General features: G+C 40.1%; 1 protein-coding gene across 3 annotated transcripts; it reads left to right on the top strand.

Annotated features, from left to right (window-relative positions):
- The first annotated feature begins 202 nt into the window (after positions 1-202).
- Positions 203-23,951, top strand: C1QTNF3 (C1q and TNF related 3). Of its 3 annotated transcripts, none has more exons than XM_014567835.2 (6): positions 203-904; positions 6,994-7,105; positions 9,208-9,362; positions 14,071-14,200; positions 20,261-20,360; positions 21,928-23,951. In XM_014567835.2, exons 1-6 carry the CDS (start codon positions 440-442, stop codon positions 22,085-22,087), a joined length of 1,122 nt encoding a protein of 373 aa, XP_014423321.2. In that variant the 5' UTR covers positions 203-439; the 3' UTR covers positions 22,088-23,951. The 3 variants fall into 3 exon arrangements, with proteins under 3 accessions (XP_014423321.2, XP_006194873.2, XP_006194874.2); XM_006194811.3 differs by having other exon boundaries at positions 203-943; XM_006194812.3 differs by having other exon boundaries at positions 306-724.
- Positions 23,952-24,958: the final 1,007 nt, after the last annotated feature.

Here is a 24,958-nt window from a genome sequence, read left to right as displayed (position 1 = left end):
AGAGACTCTGCACCTGATTCCAGCTTAGCATTGTGGAGTCACCCAACTGCCTTCTGTGCCGGAGCCAGAAGGGGAAATGAGTTTCTTTAAGTGGACTGCAGTGGGGAAATATTAACTGCACAATGAGGGTGCAGAGCTCCTTTGATTGCCCTGAACAGGTTCCCACTGCCGTTTCAGACGGAATTGATGCAGTTAAGCCCGAATTTCCTGGCAAGCCCAGGAACCGGTTTTTCCAAAAGACATCTTAGACCGCAGAAGGCGTGGCCTTTCCATGTCTAATCGCAAAAGCAAACCACTGGACACATGCTGCCTGTTTCCAGCTGGTTGTGTATGTTTTCTCCACACTTTAACAAAAAAACGTGCCAAGGTGTGACATTTATGAACCCCACCAACTGGGAGCTGTGCACACATATCGTTTTGCCTGTGGTGTGGGAAAGTGATGAATGGGGGCTGTTCTGCTGGCGGAGGAGGGCTGCTCTCCCTCTGGCATGACTGCAGCCTTATTTATTACCCACCCAAGTATAAAACCGCCCGGCCGGCTGCAGCTCTCATCTCCAGCCTTGGCACTTGCCCGAAGAGACCACGGCGCCTGGAGCCCCAGCCGTCTTCTCCCAGAGGCTCTGTGGCTCTATTGAGAATCATGCACGGGAGGCAGCTCGTCTGCTGGCACCTGCTGGTTTTGCTTTTCCTCCCTTTTTGCCTGTGTCAAGATGAATACATGGAGGTGAGCAGAAGAGCTAATAAAGTGGTGGCAAGAATAGTGCAAAGCCATCAGCAGACTGGCCGTAGCGGCTCCAGGAGGGAGAAAGTGAGAGAGCGGAGCCATCCTAAATCTGGGACTGTGGATAATAACACTTCTACAGACCTAAAATCCCTGAGACCAGATGAGCTACCGCACCCCGAGGTAGATGACCTAGCCCAGATCACCCCATTCTGGGGCCAGGTACTCAGAATTCTCTTCTAAGGATTACTGTCAAAGTTTAATGAGTTGTGTTACTCTTGCTCTTTTTTCTTTTCTTTTCTTTTCTTTTCTTTTCTTTTCTTTTCTTTTCTTTTCATTTCTCTTCTCTTCTCTTCTCTTCTCTTCTCTTCTCTTCTCTTCTTTTCTTTTCAGCTTTGATTCCTAGGATCAATGCTTTCGAGAAGTGGATTGCGCTGCTTGTGGGTCTCTCTCTGGGTTGCTCTGGGATACTTGGGGCGCTGCCGGTCTCTGTTGGAAAATCATGGATGTACTGAGATAAAGAGAGGCTGCAGCCGCCCCATCAGAAAGGGGTACAGCGGCGGCCAGCTCCCTGCTCTCTGTGACTTGGTTTCTTTCTGGCTCTGCTGGTGTGGAAAGGAAGAGCGCTGACCTTTGCAGACAGATGACCACTGTAGATAATCATTTGCAGATCATAAGAAAATTGGACGTGCTTAATTGCTTCCCAGCCAGGAGAAGCTGCCCTTTGAGTTTTTCATTCGATGTGCGAATCTACTGTGACATTTCACGCCAGGCTTTGTTGTTTGATTTATGGAGTTCTAGGTTACTAAGCCTCTATATTCACCCCGTTTTAAAAAGGACCAAAGAGTTAAAACAAAAAAAAGGCTGTCTGTATTTAAAATGCAAACCTGATTGTGTTGTGTGATGCAATGCCTGATAATCACAGAGGACTTGATTTATTTCTGGGTGTGTAAGCTCAGCGTCTAAGGAAACACCTTTAACTCTTTCAGGGTGGTATGGCAGTGAGTTGAGGTTTCAGTGTAGTGAATGGCAAATTCATGAAACTCAATTTAATTTAAAACATTAAGAACAGGAAGAAAAAGGTTTTTTTAATTTGCCTTTATTTTTTTTAATGAAAAACATTTTAATGGAGGTGTAATTGACATATAACATTATATTAGTTTCAGGTGCACAACACACAGAAGCAGCAGATTTTGATTTACCTTCTAGGTATCAAGCATGTGGTAATCAGACAAGGGGACGAGGAGAGTTACTCTGAATTATATGATCTTTGAACAAATAGGTTTTACCACAGGAAGTGACTGCTTCTATGCATTGAATAGGCCCCGAAAAAGTCCATGAAACTGAAATCGAAACCCCTCCCACCACAGACTGAGAAGTTTTGATTGAGACTGGTAGTATGATCAGACCAAGGTCACACGCGGAAGTAGCTGTAGATCTGGGACAAACCTGGGATGTCTAACTTGGCCACAAATGCACCATTCTGTGGGGCTGTGCCAAGAAAACACTGTTCCTTTGATGAGCCACAGAAGAAATGATAACCTCCAATACAATCCTGTTTTTTGAAAGCCACTTTTAGAGCTTGTCCGTTCATCCGACAACCTTTTGGCTGAAGAGCAATGAGGGCTAATCTGAGGTTTTCTCAGGGGTGAAGACATTTTCACTTTTGTCCAAGCCTTGATGTGGACTTTCTGTTTCAATAAAAGGATCTTTGCTGGATCCTTCCCGGCCATGGCAGTGTGAGCCCCCAGAGGCGGCAGAAGGCAGATGCAGGCTGTCCTTTCTCATTAGTTCTTGGCAACCAACACCCCAGTAGGCAACTGAAATCCAAATTACGTTTCTTTTTCACCCCACCTACTGGTGCCCCTAGGCATCTAACATGCTGAAATCAGATGAATGGGTTAGAAGCCACTTTCTGTTTTTTGCTTTTTCTTTTTTTTTTTTTTTTTGTTTAAGCCAGGCTTTTTGAAAGGAGGGGGACTTTCAAACTTCCTTAGATTTCTGAAATATTTCCAAACCAGCCTCCAACAAGAAACACTGATATTCTAGAGGTTTCAGTGCAACTCTCTGCCATTGAAGTGGAGACCACTTTGAACTTTGGATTGTACTGTGTTTTTCCTTCTTTCCTCGCTTCCCCTAGCTCTTCTTTTCCTTTAATCCTATTTTTCCCCGCTTCTTTCACCAATCATTTCCTGTGCTTCTGTTATGTGCCAAGCTTGAGGATGGCGGTAAATATGCCCAAGCGCCTATCTCTGAGCAGTTCCGAAGGGCTCTCGTGGGGATAAATGAACAGCTCATGAAGTATCACGCGATGAACGACAATGCATAAAAGGGAGTTGGGGGAAAACAATCAGAATGGTGGTGGCCGCTAAGCTGAATCTCAAAAGATGAGACAAAAGTGATGGCTATCCACGGAAAAACTAAAATTAAAAAAAATGCGTGCCACAGCAAGAGCCTGGAGAGAAACTTGGAGGAGCGGGTGTGGCTGGAGCGCCGGCTGGGGAAGAAGACATGAGTGGTTTTAGTGTCAGGCGGGATGAGTCTGTTGGCCGGTAGAGAAGCTTCAACCTAATTTTGCCAGCAAAAGTTTTGTCTGTCTGTTTGTTCATAGCAGGGTGGGGAGCTAATCAGGTTTGTGTTCTGGAAAGATGACTCTGGCCATCGGGTATGTGCAGAGATGGGGATGAGCAGACTGGACTCTCTTTTCCTGACATTTTCTCCTCTGTCGCTTTTCATTATTCACCTTTATCAGTCTCCGTCCTCTTCCTGGACACCTGTCTCTCCCTCTTCCTCTTCCCTTCGCCTTTTTTCTCTTCCCTCCTCCTTGGGTGAAAACTCCTAGAGTCATTTACGGAAGTAGCGCTCCATTCTGTGTAGCTGCCTCTACGTCTCCATCTACAAAACGGATGGGTCTTGTCTTAGGGATGCCTCCTTCCTCCCATGCTGCCCATTTGCATGTTCTTGGTATACAAATTTGACCTAATTTTGGGAAATGGGTTGATAAACTTAAGGGGGTATAGACAGTAACTATCTAGTATGTGACTTTCCCTTCCCTGGGAGAAAACTCAGCGAACACATCTAGCCAATATGTTCTAAGGGTCCATCCAAAGGCCCACAAACATTGTTCCACTTGAATGAAATTTGAAAGACCGGGCCAGAGGGAGGACCCCATTGTGAAATGTTGCAGGAGGGTTCTCAGGAGGTGCTGGACTTAGTGACCAGAAGTCTCTTCTGTTTTGGTGGCATCTCTATGCTCTCGAAGTGTTTGGGCATTCACTCAGTCCCAGCTAGCTCTGATGCTGACCAACCCCATCTCCAGAGCTAGCTTCTCATGCCCAGATACTAGACTAAAAAGCAAAGTCTAAGTCACTATTTGAGGCTTTGGAAAAGACTTCAGTATCTTTGTTTGCATTATAGAGCTGGAAAGAAAATTCATGGCCATCTTACCCAATCCTTTAATTTAGTAGACAAGGAAAATGATGTATGGGGAAAAGTGACTTCATGAAATTTACACGGAACTGAGATGGGTGTTCTGGTTCCAGTCCAGTTCTCTTTCTGTAGTTCTTAACAGCTCAGTTTTTCACTTCTATTTTTAAACGAATGGTTTCCACTTCAGGATTTTCCCTCCTTCCCCTCCCTTCTCTTTCCCTAAAATTCATTATTGGCAGAACCTAGGATTTCTTGGAGCTTAAAAGGCTGTATTTCATATTAGCAAAATCATCCCAGGAAATTAATGGAATACTTACTTCTCAGATTGCATCTTTGGATGAGAAGGAGGGGTGGTGCTGTGGTGTCTGACTTTCCAAGTGTCTGAAGTCCCTCGTCTCAGACCACTGCTTTCACTGTTTATCTTTTCCTCCACCAGTTTTACAAAAGGTTTTCATAGACTCCCATACCTGTCCAGATTGGGAATAATGATCGAGAAAACTTGAATTTTAGGTGATTAGACTGGGAGGTAACTTCTGATTGTAGCTCCTGATCACTTGAGATTGGGCTCTGAGCTGTTGCAGGGAAATTTGTGTGGACTGTAGATACTATTCTGCATTTTTTCTTAATAGCTAGGTGAGAACCTTCAGGAGAAAGGAATGAGAGTAAGGAAAAAGTCTGAGCTCTTTTTTGTATTTTTTTTTTGAGGTTTTGTTGACTTTTAATGTGACTCATAACCATTTCTGCATTTAAAAAATGTTTTTTAATTGAAGTGTAGTCAGTTTACAATGTTGTGTTAATTTCTGGTGCATAGCATAGTGATTCAGTTATACATATATATTCCTTTTCATATTCTTTTTCATTATAGGCTATTACAAGGCATTGAATATAGTTCCCTGGGCTATACAGGAGGACCTTGCTGTTTATCTATTTTATATGTAGTAGTTAGTATCTGCAAATCCCAAATTCCTGAATTATTTCTCCACTCCCTCCTTCCTCCTTGGTAACCACAAATTTGTTTTCTATGTCTGTGAGTCTGTTTCTGTTTTTAAAATAAGTTCATTTGCCTCATTTTTTTTTTAGATTCCACATATAATTGATATCATATGGTATTTTTCTTTCTCTTTCTGGCTTACTTCACTTACTACGACAATCTCCAGGTCCATCTATGTTGCTGCAAATGGCATTATTTTATTCCTCTTTATGGCTGAATAGTATTCCAGTGTGTGTGTGTGTGTGTGTGTGTGTGTGTGTGTGTGTGTGTGTGTGTGTGTATCCTATCATCTTTATCCAACCATCTGTCAATGGACATTTAGGTTGCTTCCATGTCTTGGCTATTGTAAATAGTGCTGCTATAAACATTGGGGTCCATGTATCTTTTCAAATTATAATTTCCTCTGAATGTATGTATGCCCAGGCATGGGATTGCTGGATCATATCCAAGCTTATTTTCTACTGGAAACTAAGAGTAAAGTCTAGAGATGCAGCAATATGAAGCCTTGATTCATTTTTCTGCTTGGATTTCTAATGATGGAGAAAACTTGAATTTTAAATGACTTCTTCCTTCCTCCCTTTCTCCCTTTCTCTCTTTCTCCCTCCCTCTTTTCCTTCCTTCCTCTCTCTCTACCTCCCTTCCTTTTTCAAAATGAATCCTTTAGCAACAATATGCTATTTTCAGAAAACCATTGAATTATAATTGGTGTCCAAGAAAGTTTCCACAAATCCTTTGTATGCTATGATTAAAAATCAAATTGCCAATGTAGATGAGTGAGACTCCAAATTTATAAGCAACTCGAACTCTTCTGTCAATTAACTTCTGCCAAATCTCTAGCTCCTTGACACTAAGTACAAATTTTAGAAATTTATCTCTGAATAAATAAGCATTTAACTCAGTGTCCTATTTGAATACATTTAGTATCCACTAAGTACTCATTAAATCTCAGTTCAAATAATGCGACAATAACTTTAAATTGTCAAGTGGAATATAAAACAGAACATCATGTTAAAGTGGAAGTTAAAAAAAGGAAGTTAAATTTGTATCAAGATATAAATAACTAAATAGATAAACAACAGGATCCTACTGTATAGCACAGGGAACCATATTCAATATCTTGTAATAACCTATAATGAAAAAGAATAGGAAAAAGAATATATATGTATAATTGAATCACTATGCTGAACACCAGAAACTAACACAACATTGAAAATCAGTGACAACACTTCAATTTAAAAATTTTTTAATTAAAAAAATAAAATTAGACATCAAAAAAAATGTAGACAATTAATAAGAATTTATTGGGTTAATGAATATTCTTTCCTTAATTTCCTAAGATAATTTGTGTGTGTTGTGACTGTTTGAGAAGCTACAATTCAGAGTTTCTAAGAACTCTTAACCTGGTATCGTAAATATGGAGAGTCTTAATTATATTTGAAGTTGGTAAATTTTATCATTTGAGGGTCATTCACTCCATCTAGCTACATCCGAGACGCCTGGCAGTTGGAAGACAGGGAATGTTTCCAACTCCTCCTCTGAAAGAGCCTCCTCTTTTCCTGACACCTGCAGTGTCAGGAACACGCTTCCCAGAAATCCTGTTCCGATCCTCACCCCCACTCACGGTCCTTTCCAAAGAGCATGCTCTTCTGTTGACTCTCCTGTCCTTGGCCTTCTGACTTTCACCTCACCTTAGCTACTCCCTGACTCCTTTGCCATTGACATACTCACTTTCTTTTCTGATGTTGTTGTGGGTTGTTTGGAATGAAAATTACCTAGAAGCCAGAGGAAATTCAAAAGTCCTAATTACTCATACTTACCTTTCTCTGACACTTCTCTTTGTATCTTTTTAAAGTCTCCACCAACCGGAGGACTGCCCCCAGACTGCAGCAAATGTTGCCATGGAGACTACAGCTTCCGAGGCTACCAAGGCCCCCCAGGACCTCCTGGCCCCCCCGGCATTCCAGGTAAGGATGAGAGTGATGCACTCTTTCCAGCCTAATTGCAGACTGTGCCAAAACAGGAGCCAGGGGCGAACCTCAATAATTTGGGATGACATATGTGAGCCAAAGCTTATGCCTGGGAAATCCAAAAGGAAGCTGGGCAGGGAACTGGGTTGACTGAGTTAACCAGATGGAATGGTATAAAAAATAGTATTTATTATCTATACCACTGGCAGAATCCCACAAGCACTGGGCACAGTGGGGCACCAGATTACAGGCTATGAGGGCCTTCACCAGCATGGAGTCTAGAACCACTGGAGCTGAGTGGGTTGCAGTATTTCTGCCACTGTGTGCTCCATGCGGGACACTAGATCTAACTTTCAGGGGTTGATGAAGTGAAGATGGGGAGGAGAGGAGAGCTTTCAGGTGAGGAGAGAGAGCTTGCTGCTCTGGGTTATAGTCATCTCCATGGTCCCATTTACTGAGCTACACTTCCTTCTGTCTGAGTCTAGGTCCCACCAGATTTTTTCCCCCCTGATCTCAGGGTCTTTCCCCACTCAGCTGTCTCTCACTTGACCTTCATGCCTCTGTTGGAGCCACAGGGACATTTTGGGGCTCCAGCACCACGTGGTGGCACGGGGCATGCTGCAGAGCTCCACTGGGTCCCTCTAGACCCACCATTCCACCATCTCTACCCTACTGAGTGGTGACCCAGCATGGAGCGACCTGGGTCAGCCAAGGAGAGGGCTGCTCAGGTCCTCTCCGTCCCAGGACTCCCAAATCTACCTGGGGGTTTAAGTGACTTTCTTCTCCCTAGGTTAATTCCCAGGGGTAAAACTTTTCCTCGGGGTTTGGCAAAATTCCACTTACTCTTCTCTAATTTACTCCCATTGCTGTTAATATTTATCAAACAGGGTTAAATTTTTAAAATACTTTTGAGGAGCTTTTCAAATGAAACCAAATTTAGAATGAGACAGTGCTCTTCTAGACTTTAAACTATGATTCCAAGCTTTGAATCTATGTCACTGAACAACAAAGACGGCAGGTGCAGTGCTAAGGGGAAGGAGCTATCCAGACCCTTCTTAGTTTGGATACTAAACTCTTCTGGATTATAGGACAGGCTGGCCTTGGCTACACACTCTCCATCAAGAACAGTTTTGTTATTAGTACATTGACCTATAAACACAGTCAAAGTTCATCAGCCTGGAAGAATTGCAAGCCCAGTTTGATACATGATCAAAGGTGGCTTGGAAAGTCAACAGCAAAAGGGTCTGGAATTCAACAAATATAAAAACAAAGGGAGAGGTGTAGAAATTCTCTCTTAGTGGCAAAGAGTTGAAATCATTATCCAAGTCTTGCTTTCAAGATTATTGTAATAATTTTTTTATCAATCATTTTCACTTTTCCTCCAGTTATAGAAGTGGTACGTGTTCTTTGAAGAAAACTTCAAAAAAAAAAAAAAACCCAGGAAAGTATATAGAATGACACAAAAATCACTCATGTTTCATCCATTAGAAAAAATAAAGCACTGCAAATATTTTTTTGTAATTTGTTCTAGTCTTTTCCCCCTTTGGATAAAATATGTATATAGATGCACAACTCCATCCTATTTATATATATATATACACATACTATCATGCTATGTCCAATTGATTCATAACCCCTTTTAGCTAAAAATATCATACTAAATGTTATTAAATATTTTTATTCAGCATTCTCTCTTTATGCCTATGTAACAACATTTACTGGGATGTACCATTTTTAAACTTAGCCCTTTCAGTATTTGTGGACATACAGGCGGTTTCCAATCTTTGCTATTATAAAGGATGCTTTAATAATCAGTCTTCTACCCAATTTTTCATTCAAGTCTTGCTTGATAAGAAAAACAAGCTTTGGAGCCTGGAGCCTTAAGAGCATCTAAGGCCATTTTCAGTGTCCCATTTAAAAGAGATCCCATTTGATCATGTCCCCCAAGGCTGGATTTGGGATTGTTTCAAATGGTCCCCTTTTACAACTGAGTTTGTGTATTTTGGCAAAAACAGAGGGGGGGGGCTACATTGGTATAGAAATAGATGGTAAGTATGAGTGACTGGGCTTTCTCATATGATAATGTCTGGTTGTTTAAGGAAACCATGGGAACAATGGCAATAATGGAGCCACTGGCCACGAAGGGGCCAAAGGTGAGAAAGGAGACAAAGGTGACCTGGGGCCACGAGGGGAGCGAGGGCAGCATGGCCCCAAAGGAGAGAAGGGCTACCCAGGGGTTCCACCAGAACTGCAGGTAAGTCATCCTGGCACGTCTCCAGGTGACTTCTACACTGTCCTGACCATCAGGGTCCAAGAATCAGAAGGCTTGGGTGCTTCTTCATCCTCAGTGTTGACTAAACCTGAGTCTCAATCTGTCCATCGCCACCACAGGGGTTTTGCATAAGACCTAGCTGTCAAAGTGCTTTGAAATCATTCTTAGGGAGAAGAGAAACATATGAAGGGTAAAATTCAACACCCTCATTAGACCAAATACAAAGTGATCTTGAATATCAACTAAGCTAATCTCTCACTTTCCAAATGAGGAGATATGTTAGATAAAAAGGTTCTTGGCAACCTGAATATATAAGTTTTTAGATTCATAAAATATTATTAAGTAGACATTTGACCATTCCATTTATTTATTAGTTTTGTTACATTTACATATTGAAGTCACATGTATGGGTATTAATATACAAATGTTGCTTTCTATCATATCAGATTTTGTGGCATAATTGTTACCTAAACTTTTCTCATCAGTATCTTCTTTATCACCAGAGACGTTTCATTTTGCATCACTCACCTACAGGTTTCCAGACCAGATGATATTTATCTCAGTTGAAAGTTTGTTTAATCCATTTATAAGGCTGTTATTGGACATTTTATTCCAAGCTCAAGTACCCACCTATCTACTCTTTATTTCTGTCTTAAATGATCTTCAAAATTCTTGTCAGTAAGATCTAAAACTTGCAAATGTGGGGTTAAGTCACCAAGAAAATTACTAAGTCTGGGTTATTTATATATGTGGCTAATACTATAAAAACAGATTCTTTGAAAGGACTCCCATTAGCACTGAAAACTAGCAATTTTTATTAAGGTTGTTTCTGGCTGATATGTCTTCCTGAAATAGCAACTTGTGGTTAAAACTAAGTAATTGAGAGAACATACTGATGAAATAAAACTCATATTTTAAGTCAAGACAGGAAATTTTTAAACATAAATTTTTCTTTGCCCTTTTGGGCCTCCCCCTTCCCCTCTGGTGTGCACTGTCCATCTGCAAGACTCATTAACCAGACTTCCCCAACAGTAGAAATCCCTGCGCAACCACAAAGATCAATTTTTCTTCTTCTGGCACCAGCCATGGAACTCCTTAGGAGACAACATTACTTACTTATAACCTTATATTATAAATGTTGCTAATGGTATTCCCTGTGTTCTGCCTATTTCACGTAACTACTGTTCCTTGCGTTACCAATGCATAATTGAGCCTCCAATAAAAATAACGATGTCTAGGGGACTTGAAACGATTGACCAAGTATATTGTTCTATAAGATCAATGGTTGTAACAGTGTAACTCTCGTTGTGGGAAGAAGCTCCAAGAGGGAACCACTTCTTGGACCACAACTAGTAAGACAGGAGGTCCAGAGGATTTGGGCTACTGTTAACCCAGTTATCAGCACATTGAGTAGCATGCCAAGGTAATCCTTGCCTGACCTGGAAATGAGCATTCCTAGTGCCATGGGACAAAGTGGTCACAAAATGCCTCCCAAATCTTGGTTGAAATTAAGGCCAAAAGGGAGGGGATCATAAAATAAAGAATGCTGCCCACCATCCACTTCTGCAAGAACCAAGTCATCCACCGCTGTAGTCGCTGACCCACGATACACCCTGGGGGGAATTCAGGGTGAAGATCAGCATGAGGCACCTTTTGCTCTGGGAAAACTGGCAGAACCGGCCCTGAGATAGATATATTCAGGAGAAAATTTTATGAACCTAGTTTCTTTTCTTTTTTAAATTTTTTTTATTGAGGTATAGTCAGTGAATATATGAATATACATATATTCATTTTCATATTCTTTTTCACTGTGAACTACTACAAGATATTGAATATATTTCCCTATACAGTATAAACTTGTTTATCTATTTTATGTATATCAGTCAGTATCTGCAAATCTCGAACTCCCAGTTTAGCCCTTCCCAACCCCTCCCCCTGGCAACCACAAGTCGGTATTCTATGTGAGTCTGTTTCTGTTATATATATACATAAGTTCATTTGCCTTTTTTTTTTTTTTTAGATTCCACATATGAGTGATGTCGTATGGTATTTTTCTTTCTCTTTCTGGCTTACTTCACTTAGAATGACATTCTCCAGGGCCATCTATGTTGCTGCAAATGACATTATTTTATCATTTTTTATGGCTGAGTAGTATTTCATTTTATAAACATATCACAACTTCTTTATCCAGTCATCTGTTATGGACATTTAGGTTGTTTCCATGTCTTGGCTACTGTAAATAGTGTTGCTATGAATATTGGGATGAAGGTGTCTTTTTGAATTAGGGATGAGCCCAGTTTCTTGCATCTCTCCATACTTAGAAAAGCACTGAAACCATTAACTATGGTATTTGTTCCTCTCAAATAGCAGTAACCTTTCACCAAAATGTGTGCTTCACTGTGTGGACCCCTTCACCAAAACCCCATATACTGGCCTCCACCACCCCGACCCCCGTACCTCTTTGGAACAGTCCTCAGAGCTTTCCTGAAAGACTATCTCCTGGGTTATTTCCTCAGGTTGGCTCGAATAAAATTTTCCATTTCTTTCTTAGATTGGTTTTGATTAATGTTATTGTGGACAATATAACATGAGAAACTTTTAAAGAACTAGCATACAGAGCAACTTTTATTTGACAGATCAATGGGGGAAAACCTGGCCCTTTATTTGGGTGCATGTGGTGATTGACCTTGGACAAATCCCATCATTTTTCTGGGTCTCAGTTTTTTAAGCATAAACTAAGAGTTCCTGTGTGTTATCCTATCTGCTTTTGCAGTTTTGTAACTTTTTAATGAATGCTATTTAATAATTTTAGCAACCTGGGATCCACGTGCCAGTATAAATTTACAAAGAAAAGGAGACAGATGCTTATAAGGTACTTAACAAGATGAATGATAAACATTCTCAAAGCTAGAAACTAACCCCAATCTGTGAATGGTTATACCCTGGCTGAGAGGCCCTACAGTAGCCAGTTTAATGGAGAACAAGTGGGCAATTATTACATTTGTTCCATCAGCTTTTTGACCCTAAAACCACAACACAATCATTTGGGAGAATTACTTTCACAGTTTTGAAGGAGGCATCCAGAGGAGAGAAGACTGGTCTTAGGCAGGTTGTAAAGGAGGGTGACTTCCAGGTCCCTTCATTCTCATTTCTAAATCTCTCCTCTGGTGTCCCCCCTTCTTCATCCTTCTGTGTCCAGTGCCCTCGTGATCCTTCTGACTGCCCACATCCTTCCTGTGTTGATTCTCTCAGGGCTGCCTCCCACTCCCTACACCCCAAGTCTTCCGGGACTTCGGATTATTTGATCTCTTTCCTCTCTCACCCCTCTCCCTTAAAACTCCCATTCATTCAAGACAGAAAATCCCACCAAGTTAAAGAATTAATTGATCTAATTCACACTCAGTTTGAATGACTCATTTGGCTAGGGAATTGGCATTGACTCTCAAATGTGACTCTTCAGTGGTGGTACAGTTTGACGTGCGGGGTATTCCCACACTGCCCAGAAATTCTGTGACACCAATTAGATGTCCTACAATTCAACTCAGTTTTGACCCTGTTTACCTGGAGGTAGCGTCTGATCCCACAGGTTAAGAACTCAGTCCTGTGAGACTGCCCAGCCCACCTCCCCTACTTTGGGCACCAGTCCCGAGTCCTGATTGTCACCTGCGCTTCTGTCTGGCTATCGATCGGAAGTTCCAATGACCCTCCTTGGGTTTGATTACTTTATCAAAGCGACTCAGTGAACTCAGAGAAGCATTTTATTTACTAGCTCACTAGTTTGTTAAGAAAGGATGTAACTGAGGAACAGCCAGACGGAAGAGATGCATAGGGCAAGGTGTGGGGAAAGGGCACAGAACTTCCACATCTTTTCTGAGAGCACCACCCTCCCCAAATCTCCATGTGTTTGCCAACTGAGAAGCTCTCTGAAACTTGTCTTTTGGGTTTTTATGTGGGTTTCATTACATGGGCAAGATTGATTAATCATTGGCCATTGGTGATCGATTCAACATCCAGCCCCTCTCTCTTCCATGGAGGTGTGTGTTGTGGGGGGGTGTAGGGAGGGGAGGGGAAGTGGGGCTCAAAGTTCCAACTTTCTAATCCTGAATCGCTCCACCTTCCCATCCTGAAGTGCTTCCCAAAAGTTACCTCAAGAACGTAAAAAAGACACTTTGCTTGTTCTCCACACTTAGGAAATTCCAAGGATTTTAGGAGGTCTGGACCAGAACTGGATATGAATACTAAATATATATTTATTATAAATCATAATATCACAGGTATCCTTTAGGGATAAAAACAGCACAGGGTAAACAAAATTAAAAAGCTGTTTGACTGCAGGACTTCTCAGATCGTTTAATATGCTAATGGCCATTTAATAGCTATTGGTAGAAGATTGCACCCACATTTTTCAGTATTATTTGATAATAGAATTTTAATATCTCAAAAAGCATTTTAAGGGATAATGTTTCTTAAAACACATGCTCAAAATTTGATATATGCTGTGGTTCTAATGGCTGCATAGCCATAAAAATGTTAGAAATTACCATGATTTGTTTAATTCTTTCTCCATAGATTAACATTTAAATTATTTCCAATCTTGCTGTTACAAATATTGTTGAAATAAACTTACTACTATAAAAACCTTATTTCTCTAAAATCAACTGCCTTTTTTAACCATCAACTCTCTCATTAGATTGCATTCATGGCGTCTCTGGCAACTCACTTCAGCAATCAGAACAGTGGGATTATCTTCAGCAGCGTTGAAACCAACATTGGAAACTTCTTTGATGTCATGACTGGTAGATTTGGGGCTCCAGTATCAGGTGAGAAGTAAAAATAAATAAATGATGAATTAATCAATCTAGCAATCAAGAAAGAGAAGGAAGGAAGGAAGGAAGGAAGAAAAGAAGGAAGGGGTGGGGGGTGGGGGAGGAAGGGAAGGATGAAGGAGGAGGGAACAAAGAAAGACACTAAGAGACTAAGGGAGTTAATAATTCTTTGTGATTCTGGTTAAAACAAATAATCATTTACATATATATTTCCCTGTTGGATTTCAAAGTAAGTGAATTAGAATCTGAGAAGAAAAAAACACTTTTAAAAATGATAACATTCATTACTTAGATTATTAACTCTGACTTGAACTGAACCAAATAATCCTTAAGCGGGGATAGTTACCTCTGACTTTAAAAGCCCTTAGGTCAGAATTCTCACAGTTTAAATGTGTCATAACTGAGCTCATCCTCCTTCTAAAGATGATGTGATTCCCTTGGGCTCACCTGGATAATCCAGGCTAATCCCCCCGTCTCAAGACCCTGAACTTAATCACACTTGCGAAGTCCCTTTGCCATACGAGGTAAGATCCTGGGGGGTTTAGGACATGGGCACACAAGGAGATCATTATTCAATCCCCCACAACTTTCTTACTTTCTAGAGCCACAGCTGCTTCAAGTGAATATTGCATTTTTCCCTGTCCCAGCTCTGAAAATACCCAGCTTTCCCAAGGCTCCCCGGTTCCTTTCATTGGAAAGTAGTATTTGGAAACCAAGATCTGGGCACTAGGTGTACTCATCACTATTAGGATGTCACTGCGTCTAGGTCCTGTTAATGGATAGAGCTAGAAAATACATATGCATACTAACCCATGCATGCATATATATTTATATTTATTTTCCTATCTATCTATACTGTGCGTAAAAAGCAAACAAAAAATCATGAGTTCATTCTGATACATCTGACTCAAATCCAGCACCACTGGGTTCATTCTAGCATTCCCTTTATTTATTTGTAACTTCTCTCTTTGACAATGAGAAACCAGGCTCTCTTAATCTATAATTTATTTACTTATTTGTTGAACCTTAGTATACAAAGTAGTTATAGAATTGCAAACCCCTGTCCCATGAGATACAAATTTACCAACTAGGGTATGACGTTTGTGCACAATTCTTTTTACATTTAAGGCATCCAGTCAAAACCCTGTCACATCCTTTCTTCCCCATGCCCTTCAGTTCTGTTACTCCATTCATTTGTTAACACACCTAATTCATTTGTCATAATCTTATCTCGAGTTTCCCTGGTATTCTGGCTGAGTTTTTAAAAGTCTGCATTTAGCAAAATTTATTCTTTGTGGTGTACAGGTCTATGGGTTTTGACAAGTGCATAGAGATACATCACTACCATACTATCAAACAGAACCATTCTTTCATCCCCTGAAGTCCCTCGTGCTAGCCCTTGGTAGTCAGCCCCTGGGAACTCCAACACCTGACAATGACTGGTCGGTTTTCCATTCTGCCTTCTTTTTCTCCTTCACTGCCCAATTTTAAGCACAAGTGTTCCATTTCTCAGTATTTACCTCTGTATTTTAAGAATGATTTAAGTCATGTTTAAATTGCTTCATCTGTGACCTTCAATGATATAACAAATATCATTGTTATACTGTTACAGGTGTGTATACATAGACACCTATAGCATTGTTATATGGATATAACTCCCAAACATTACAAATAAGCCAGTCAATGAACTTACTATGTTGTTATCTTATCTCTTTCTTACATGTTGATTTTTGGTGGTTGAATCATTTGTATACTGTCAAGGTATAAAACAATTACATTCTCGGTTTACATTATCCCCTGCTATTATTTGGACTTACCTTACAGTTAAATATATTCGGTGTTCACCATTAGTCATTTTGCCAAAGTTTCCCAGACATCTCTTTATTAGTCATACTTTACCCTTTAATTATGTTCTCAAGAAAACTTATGACATCAATATTCGCCAAGACTTTACATGTTCTAAAACTCTTTGATAGAAACTTGGCTGCAAATAAAAACCTTGGCTTACATTTTTTCCTGTTTCCTGGCATTTGGTCCAGAGAACTCTGAAATAAATCTGAGGGTTTTTTTTCTCTTGTAAGTGACTTAGTCTTTCTACTTGATTTCCCAAAGAATTTTTTCTTTATCTTCAAAGTCCGGTTGATTTTTTCTAGAAGTGTTAATCATTCTGGGTCAAATGTTCCTGCTGCATCTTTTCAATATGTGTGTATAAGCCTTCTTTTTGTCCAGGAAAGTTTCTTTGAATTATATTTTAAAATATAAATATAAATGTTGTTTTTCTTCTCATTGGGGTACTAAGGTGAGGTGGCATTGGAAGCAGTCTGATTTGTGTTAGGAAATCAGCAATAAGGGGTTATATTGTCTATAGAGTATTTTAAAACTGTAATAAAACCAATTAAAAGTTAGCTAGATTTTTACTATCATCATAGGCCAGCAGTTCTAAACAATGTCAGTGATAAAATGCTCCTCTCCTGTGTGGTGGACCACTCATTCACAAGCATGTCTCCTCATCCCCTCGGCACCTTAGTACACCGCTGGTTAACTTTTTCAAGAACTCCAGTTATGCTTTGTTTTGTTTTTAACTTTTCTTATCTGTCCACAGTATGTATAGTTCTCTCTAACCTTTTGGTGCTCTTCCATTTCATGTTGTTTGCTTTTTCCATTTTTATCCTGCACATTTTAAATTTTATCTTCTGAGGGTTAATTCTCCTTTTTGCTTCTTCCAATTTCTTCTGTCTTGTTTCTGTGATGCTTTTTATTTTAAACTTTTTCTATGTTTTACATTAGTCACGATGTCCTGGTTTGCAGTTCCTCCTCTTGTCTGGTCTTGTCTACTACGAGTTTCTGTATTCTGTTTTTAAATGTTCCTTCAAAGGGGATTTGCATCATTAATATATTTTAAATTCATGATGGAATATTTGGTTATATTTTTCATCTACTACATGATAACATTTCCTGTTGGTGAGTATTCTTCATCTATTGGTAATTTTTGTTGTTCTTTTCTACTTTCTAAAATTAACTGATGGTTAAATAAATTGGATTTTCCTAGATCAGCTCTATGCAGTAGTTTCTTGGGGAGGGGGAGGGACCCCAGTATAATTCCAGGCTTGGTAACTCAATGGTTCCCTCTTCTGCCACCAGGGGACTCCCATTTCTTTTAACTGTTGCTGCTCTGTGTGTTTTTCCTGTGTGGCCACACGTCCTCAGCCTCCCCTGACTGCTCTGGGTCTAGGAAAACTTCTGAAACCAGCCTTGCACTTGCCAATTCCTTTGCCTTTAAGAGCCTTATATTTGCTGGTAGGTTCTGAGATCCACCACTGCAGTACAGCTTTCCACACTTTCTGGACTTTATCTAGCAACTGTCCCCCCAAACAACTTCTGCTTCATCTCGGCCCTGCACACTGGAGCTTCTTTTCAGCATCTTTACTTCAGAGTGGCCATTCTGCATCAGGGAGTGCATTTTTCTGGGCACTGTTTGACGTCTGCTGCTACTTGGCCTCCTTAAAACTCCTTGTCCAACTTCCATGTTGCCTCCACGTGACTCTGCCCGCTGTCAGTTACATGTGACAGCACTTAACTGGTATTTTAAGTGTACTGACTTTTTCAGGGTCCTAGTTTTGCAAAGAATGAATACTTTTCAGTGTTTCTTTTCAGTTCTCCTTATGTGTCTATATGGTATTCAGAAGGAAAAGGAGAAAATTCTGATGGATGCAGTGGCCACGTTGCCACAAATTCTTTTAACATGTGCCTTGATTAACTTTTCTACCCAGCTAAAGTCAGAGATGAACTAATATATGAAGTGATCAAAACAATCTTTCATCGTGTTTCAATAAGCTTTGAATCTTCTTATGTGATTTTCTACTCTGAAAGTTTATAATTTTCCTATAACTATTTTGTTGAACACTGTGTGTCATAGATTACGTAAGTGTCTAGATACACCCAATGAATGGTTCCATTGCTTCCAATGGCTTCATAACTGAAGCTCATGGATTTAGTTGCTTTTTAGGTTCTCTTGGGCTGGACATAGTTCAAACAATAGCCATCATTATTTGACTCCTACTTTACTGTTCATGCCTCACTCAATAGATTATAAAAGGGCCATTTTATACTTTTCAATTTTGGGAGTGATGGGACAGAGAAGGCTGACTTTTGCAATTACAGTCACACAAAGACCTGAAAGCCATAGGGCAAATGTGTTGCCTCTGGTTTCAGTACCTTTCCTTGCAAAGGAAAGCCATGTGTGGATATCACATAGATTCACTTTAGTATTTCCAACTCTAGTCACTTCATTTATTCACCATCTGGTTTCTTAGTCTTTCTAAAACGCTTCTGTGTCTATTTTTTATAGTAGTCATTTTTTTTTTCAGGAAAAATAGTATCTTTTTTGTCATTTTGATTCCTACTTTATTTTCTTGAGGCATTGAAAACTTGTTGTGTGTATATGTAACAAGTTTTATAAAGTGTAAAAAACTCAATGCATGTAAACTACTTTCTTTGAGTTTCTAATTTTTATCTGCCTTTACTTTTCATCTGTGGACCCATCTTTAGGCATATGAATGGAAATGACTTGTTTTTATATCATTTCCTTTATTCCAGCACATTGAATATGCAAGCCTGGAACTAAATTAAGCATAATCATACTTCTTTATTTAATTCAACTTGACTCAGAGGCAGATGGATAAACACAGTAGCCTTACAGCTTCAATATTACTTGATTGCACCTTTGGAAAACAACATAGAACTGTGAAGTGCTTTATTTTTTTTTTTTAAGATGTCTCTGGACTTTTCTTTTACAAAGCCTATTATGGTCTGATTGTTTGTGTCCTCCCCAAAATTCACACATTGAAAACCTCATGCCCAAGGTCATGGTATTAAAAGGTAGGGTCTATGGAGGGTGATTAGGTCATCATGAACTCTCATGAATGGGATGGGTGCCCTTACAGAAGAGGCCCCACGGAGCTCCCTAGTCCCTTCTGCTGTAAGAGGGTACAACCAGACGTCTGTGACCTGGAAGAGGGCCCTCACCTGGCCAGGCTGGCACCCTGGTCTTGGAATTCCAGCCTCCAGAACCATGAGAAATAAATTTTTGTTGTTTGTAGGCTTTTCAATCTGTGCTGTTTTGTTATAGCAGCTCAAACAGACTAAGACAAGGCCATTAAAATTTTTAAACTTAAAAAATGTAGCATGGACATCAATAAGAGCGTGATAGTTTGTATTCATTCATCTTTTCAAAATGGACTCTCCAAACCAAGATCATTTGGAATTGGGAAGATTTTCCTTTTTGCTCATCCCACCACTATTGGATTCTTCTTAATCGTTAAGTGAGGGGACTGGTATTTACAGTGTTTCAGGCACATTAAGTTGCTTTCAGTTAGAAACCCTAGACTCTTACAAGAAAACTTACAACTTTTAAAATACGTTGGTCTTTTTTAAATGAGGATTCATATTTTCAGTAGCAGGGTCATGCTGCTGAGTCAAAGTTGAATCTTTCTATTTATTGTACATAATTTCACCTACTTACAATGAACAACATGAGGAAATTACTGGAAGTGTTTCTTTAGAACTGATAAACATTTATCTGTGCTACACTGCCTTATCTTTGGCTAACATTTGTGGCAAGTGTTGCACTTGGGTCATTTTGTTAAACCACAGAAGGCTATGTGTTCATCCACGCAGGGCTCTCTACTTTGTCCATGTGAGCCTTGTGGCAGGTGCTGACACTGGTCGATCTACATGGAGGAACAGCATGTACCTCCCCTTAAGCACTTTGTCAGGGGCAGGATGGGCAATGAGAGACAGCCAAAATTAGAGGAGCCTCCTTCCTTTGAAGGCTTTGTAATCTTGTTAGGGATACACGGTATACAAAAAAACTTAAAGCAATTTGAAGGTGAGAGCAGATAAAGGGACATTCATATGAATAAAGGCCAAGAAGAACCAATACATCACATAGAACACAAAGGAAGTGTGAAGTCATGTGACATATCTCCCTGCTATCTCCCGGTCTTCAATATACAATAGTTAATTCAAATGTGGGTAAATATCTGCCTTTTCCAGGTGTCTATTTCTTCACCTTCAGCATGATGAAGCATGAGGACGTAGAGGAAGTGTATGTGTATCTCATGCACAACGGCAACACAGTCTTCAGCATGTACAGGTGACTGGTCTTTTCCATCAGGGAGTATCCACGCTGCCATTGTTTGCTTAAAGGCTGGCCAAGGCCAGGGAAGCATAAAGGAATCAACAGAGACTGGCATGAACCTCGCTGTCATTGAGAACTCCCATACATCAATACACAGCCAGGTTATATGTACTGTCTGGGAAGCAGTAAATCTCATGAATTTGAGCATAAGGAGGTTGATAAGAGACCTTGAACTAATTACTAGCAACACTCTCCATGACCAATCATTTGTATTCTTTTCTTAACTCATTCTTTCCTTCTCTCTCAGCCCTTTCTTCTGCTTCCCTCCTCTCTGCCCTCTTCACCTACCGAGTCTAGCCCTCTTGATGGCTTCCTTTATCAGCCCCTGAGCCGGCAGGTTGAGAGTTGAGGGTTGGTCTCCCTCTCTAGGCTGTGCTGCTGCTCTGACATTTATCTTAGCAACCTGGTCCTAGGGCTCCTTGGAAAAAAAAATCATTTTAAAAAGAAATATTGCAACTTGATCTGATGTCAGCTTAAAATGCAGGAAAGAGCCTGAGAGCCAACACCTTTCCTGTAGTTAAATAAATAGGTGGTGAGTTATCTGTGACAAACTTTGTGGTTATCTTTTCTCAGTTACTTTTGATGACTTGTGGGGATTGTCACATTTTTTTCTGGAGTCTGGCCTCTAGTAAGAGGAGGCATTTGAAAAGCCAAAAAAGAAAAAGATGAGTTAGGTAGGTGAAACTGCTGTAACAAAGAGATGCAGACTATTGTGGCTTGAACACACTAGAACCCTATTTTTCTTGGCCAGTTCCAGGTTGGGGAAGGAAGCAGAAAGGGTGGAGGAGGGGACTGTGTGGAAGGTGGAAGGATCATTGCTCCACCAGGTTTTTGGGGGATGCAGATGGGTGAAAGCAGTTCTGCCATCTGTAAAACTGACTCCCAAATTCTCACTGGTTGTTGCCACTGCCACAGTCAGAAGGAGGGAAGAGCAGCAAGCTCATGGGAAGTTTTATGTGTCAGGCATTCTATTGAAAGTTGTCACACGTTTTCCCAAATGTTTTGCTACAGCATGACAGGGATCTCCAGGGTTCAAGCCCACAATAGTTGTTTCCTCTCTGCTCTCTGCCTGACCATGAGCCAATGCAACATATTTTGGTTTGGGTTATTCAGGACCCTCCTTTAGTACCAAGTCCTCCATTGGTTAGGGTAGATTGACATTGACCCAAACATTGACCCAATGGCTTAAACAAAATAGAAATTCCTTTTCTCCTCATGGAACAGTCTTCAAGCACTCAGGCTTCAACATATGGCTTCTAAGGTCATCCTAGTCATTGTCATTAGCATTCCACACAGTCATAATGAGGAATGAGCAAGAGGGGCCATTTCTGAGAGTTGTATTGGTATTGGCCAGTCCTATAAGTGGCACATGTCATTGCTGTCCACATGCCATTTAGAGAATTTAATCCCAGGACTATACCTAAATACATGGGAGTCTGGGGGAGAAGGGGAGGACAGATTTTGGTAAAGAGCTGGCTTTTCACTGCAAAGACTAAGCAGTTGGTGCCTTTTTCCTTTCTAGCTATGAAACCAAGGGGAAATCGGATACATCCAGCAACCACGCTGTGCTGAAGCTGGCCAAAGGGGATGAGGTTTGGCTGAGGATGGGCAATGGTGCTCTTCATGGGGACCACCAGCGCTTCTCTACCTTTGCAGGCTTCCTGCTCTTTGAAACTAAGTAAATGAATGAAGTGACCAGCTGCATTTGCGGGAAGACTTATAGCTGAGCTGGTGTTGTCATGATCTGCAGGACATTAGAGTTGATGGTTCTATATGTTGTGTTTTTTTTTTTTAAATTTCATTGGTTACATTGCTAATCGTGCTACAGGTACAACAATAATGAGGGATGACTGCAGGGGCTCAGAGAATAAACCACAAAACTGTCTTCCCAAGTGGCCTTGATTAGTATACTCAGCAAGCTTTATCACTTCCCTGGGCACCTAAAAGAGAATTCTTCTCTTGATACAGGTTGGAAATCATTGTTCCCATCAGAGAAGTCGTTTGCAAAGAGTTTTAGCTGCTCTGTTTTAAATTTAATAGCAGCTTTCAGGAACCCCTGAGGTTTTGGGTTCATCATTCTTTACAACATTTGAGAGAACAGGGTGCGGTGATTATGATGGGACCAGGGCCAGAACCAAGGTACCAGAAATATTTGTAAAGCCTAGACTGGGCAGTAACACTTTGATCCAGTGGGTCAATATTCAGGAATATAGATTTTTTTTTTTTTTTTTAGTAATTCCAGATAGCTTTTAGATAGTAATAGAATCCACAGTGCTCACAAAGAATTGACTCCTCCTTTTCTATAAGGATACTGCTGTAATTAAATCTTGACTTCAAATGGCTTATATTTTTGGAAATAGAATTTTCCTGTAATCCACAATTGGGCTGACCAGATCTGGCTTATCAGATTGCCTTTTTCCCATTGCATTTCTTACAGTACAATAGAGCTCTGTTGACTCTGGCCTGTGGTGAATGCAGGTCCATATTGTACAGATATAATCACTTTCTTTTCTATCAGTTTAGAAATTACCCTAATACACTTTAAATACACTGACATGTCATGTATAAGGAACTGTAAACTTAGTTATATACAGTGAAACTAATGGATACATAATAAAAGGGCATTCCACTTAGGAGACATATAATAAAATTGCTTAACCTTTTTTTTTTTAATAAAAGATGATTACTTTGATTACTGTATTTAATCAATATTCATGGAGCAGCTGTGCTGCTTGAATTCTCCCTATCCCTCCCAAAAATCGATTCTTAAAAGATTAAATTTGTCACCAAAACAATATTCATGATAATGTGCCATAAGTTCTGATGCTAGTACCTAAAGATGGTACCCAAAATTGGCTTATTTTAAGCAAAGAATCATTGGAATATACGTCTACCCTGAGGTTGAGTCATATTTAAAATGCACTAGAGAGATGTCCATCTAACAGATATCATATAATGAATTCTCTTAGAAATAATGAGCCCTTAATTTCTCTTCTATTACAATTTGAATTTCCACAAAGGTTTTTTTAACTGTTTACTCATATTGATTACCCTCTACAGCTAGAAGTGGAGAGAATTAATTTGCTAACTTAGTGTGTTCTCTGTTCATTTCAGTCTTTGCCCCTTTCCTTTTGAGCTACAAATATTTTGAAACTCTTCCTGAATCCACATGCAATGCTATTTTAAGCGGATGGATATTAGCTATACTGTGCTTGGCTGGTGATGTTTTTGTGATTTTGTGTGTATTCTCCTTCCCTGTCCCTTGCCCCAGTGTGGGGTCATGGGGTTGAAGTTTACTCTCACCAAATGTCCTAGAGGTACATTGCCAATAGGTATCTGAATGTTGCAGGTTGCCCCAAGAATTTCACATCTAAAGAGCATATACTACCAATAAAGTGCCTTAGAGTACGATGTTGGCCTGGCTTTGGATAAAACTGAGCCAAGAGAAATGTCATAAGCATTATATGGAAATAAACCCACCTCTGTTAAATGTACTGTTTTATAATGTTCTTAATAAAATCGAATACTCATACAATTGTTAAGTTACTATGATGTGTTAATGCAAAGTTGAAATATTTTCATGCAGATGATGTAAACAGCTACACAGTTGATGTGGGCACAGAGCAGGGTGATTGTCTACAAAAAAAAACTCTACTTTTCATTTATTCCATTGTTCTAACTTCAACCCTTTGAATCTTTAAGACATTGATGTGTAGAGTGTCTGTGATGAAATCTGGAGGGACCTTCATAGCTCACCTGAAATCCTTCTGTATTGATGCCTAAATTCCAGTCTTCAGCTTAGGAGAGATATCCAAGATTTGGTGGCAGGCAAGTTAGAAAGCAATTTGGGCTGGTAAATAAATCCAAGTGTGAAGAAGGTGATTAGTGCAGAAGACAGGAGAAGGCCAAAGTCATGATCAATGTTTCACAATTTCACCCAGGGCCAGAATTATATATGCAAGACCTATTTTGCAAGTCTTTCTAAGATGGAGGCTCTGAAAAGGAGATAGTAGGTAGGTGTTGTGGGAAATTTAAATGTATCAGCTAAGCAACCAGCTTTAAAATTCCAAACCCCAAATGAAGGCAAACGCTACAAATTAAACACATAGGTGTCTGCTTGCTGCAGAAATGCAATGCAAGGTAGAACAGCTTCACATAATGATCAGATAGGGTGATTTTCCAGTGTAGAAAAAGCAACCTTTGAACCTTGGACAGCAAAAAGATTATACTGAAGGAATTTTCTGAGCATATTATGAATAAGAGCTGAAGTCAAGAATAATCAAACAGAGGGTAGAATAATCAAATGTATTCTCCCAAGGGCCTGGCTGGAACTGATCAACATTCACTCTGTGCAAAGATAATGTGCTATTCCAGGAGTGACTCAGCATTTAAAGTGCAAATTTTACCTTACATGAATTTTCAACCTAATGGAGGAAGGTAGATAAAAGGGGGAAAGTGCATGGATGATGTAATGCAGAGTAGACTGTTTTAATCGCCACAGAAGGTAAAGGGCTAGAAATTCACAGGAGAGAGAAACAGCTTCTCACAGAGCA

Source organism: Camelus ferus, chromosome 3 (assembly GCF_009834535.1).
Source record: "Camelus ferus isolate YT-003-E chromosome 3, BCGSAC_Cfer_1.0, whole genome shotgun sequence".
NCBI classification, from domain to species: Eukaryota; Metazoa; Chordata; class Mammalia; order Artiodactyla; family Camelidae; genus Camelus; species Camelus ferus.
This window is presented reverse-complemented; position numbering and strand designations above follow the sequence as displayed.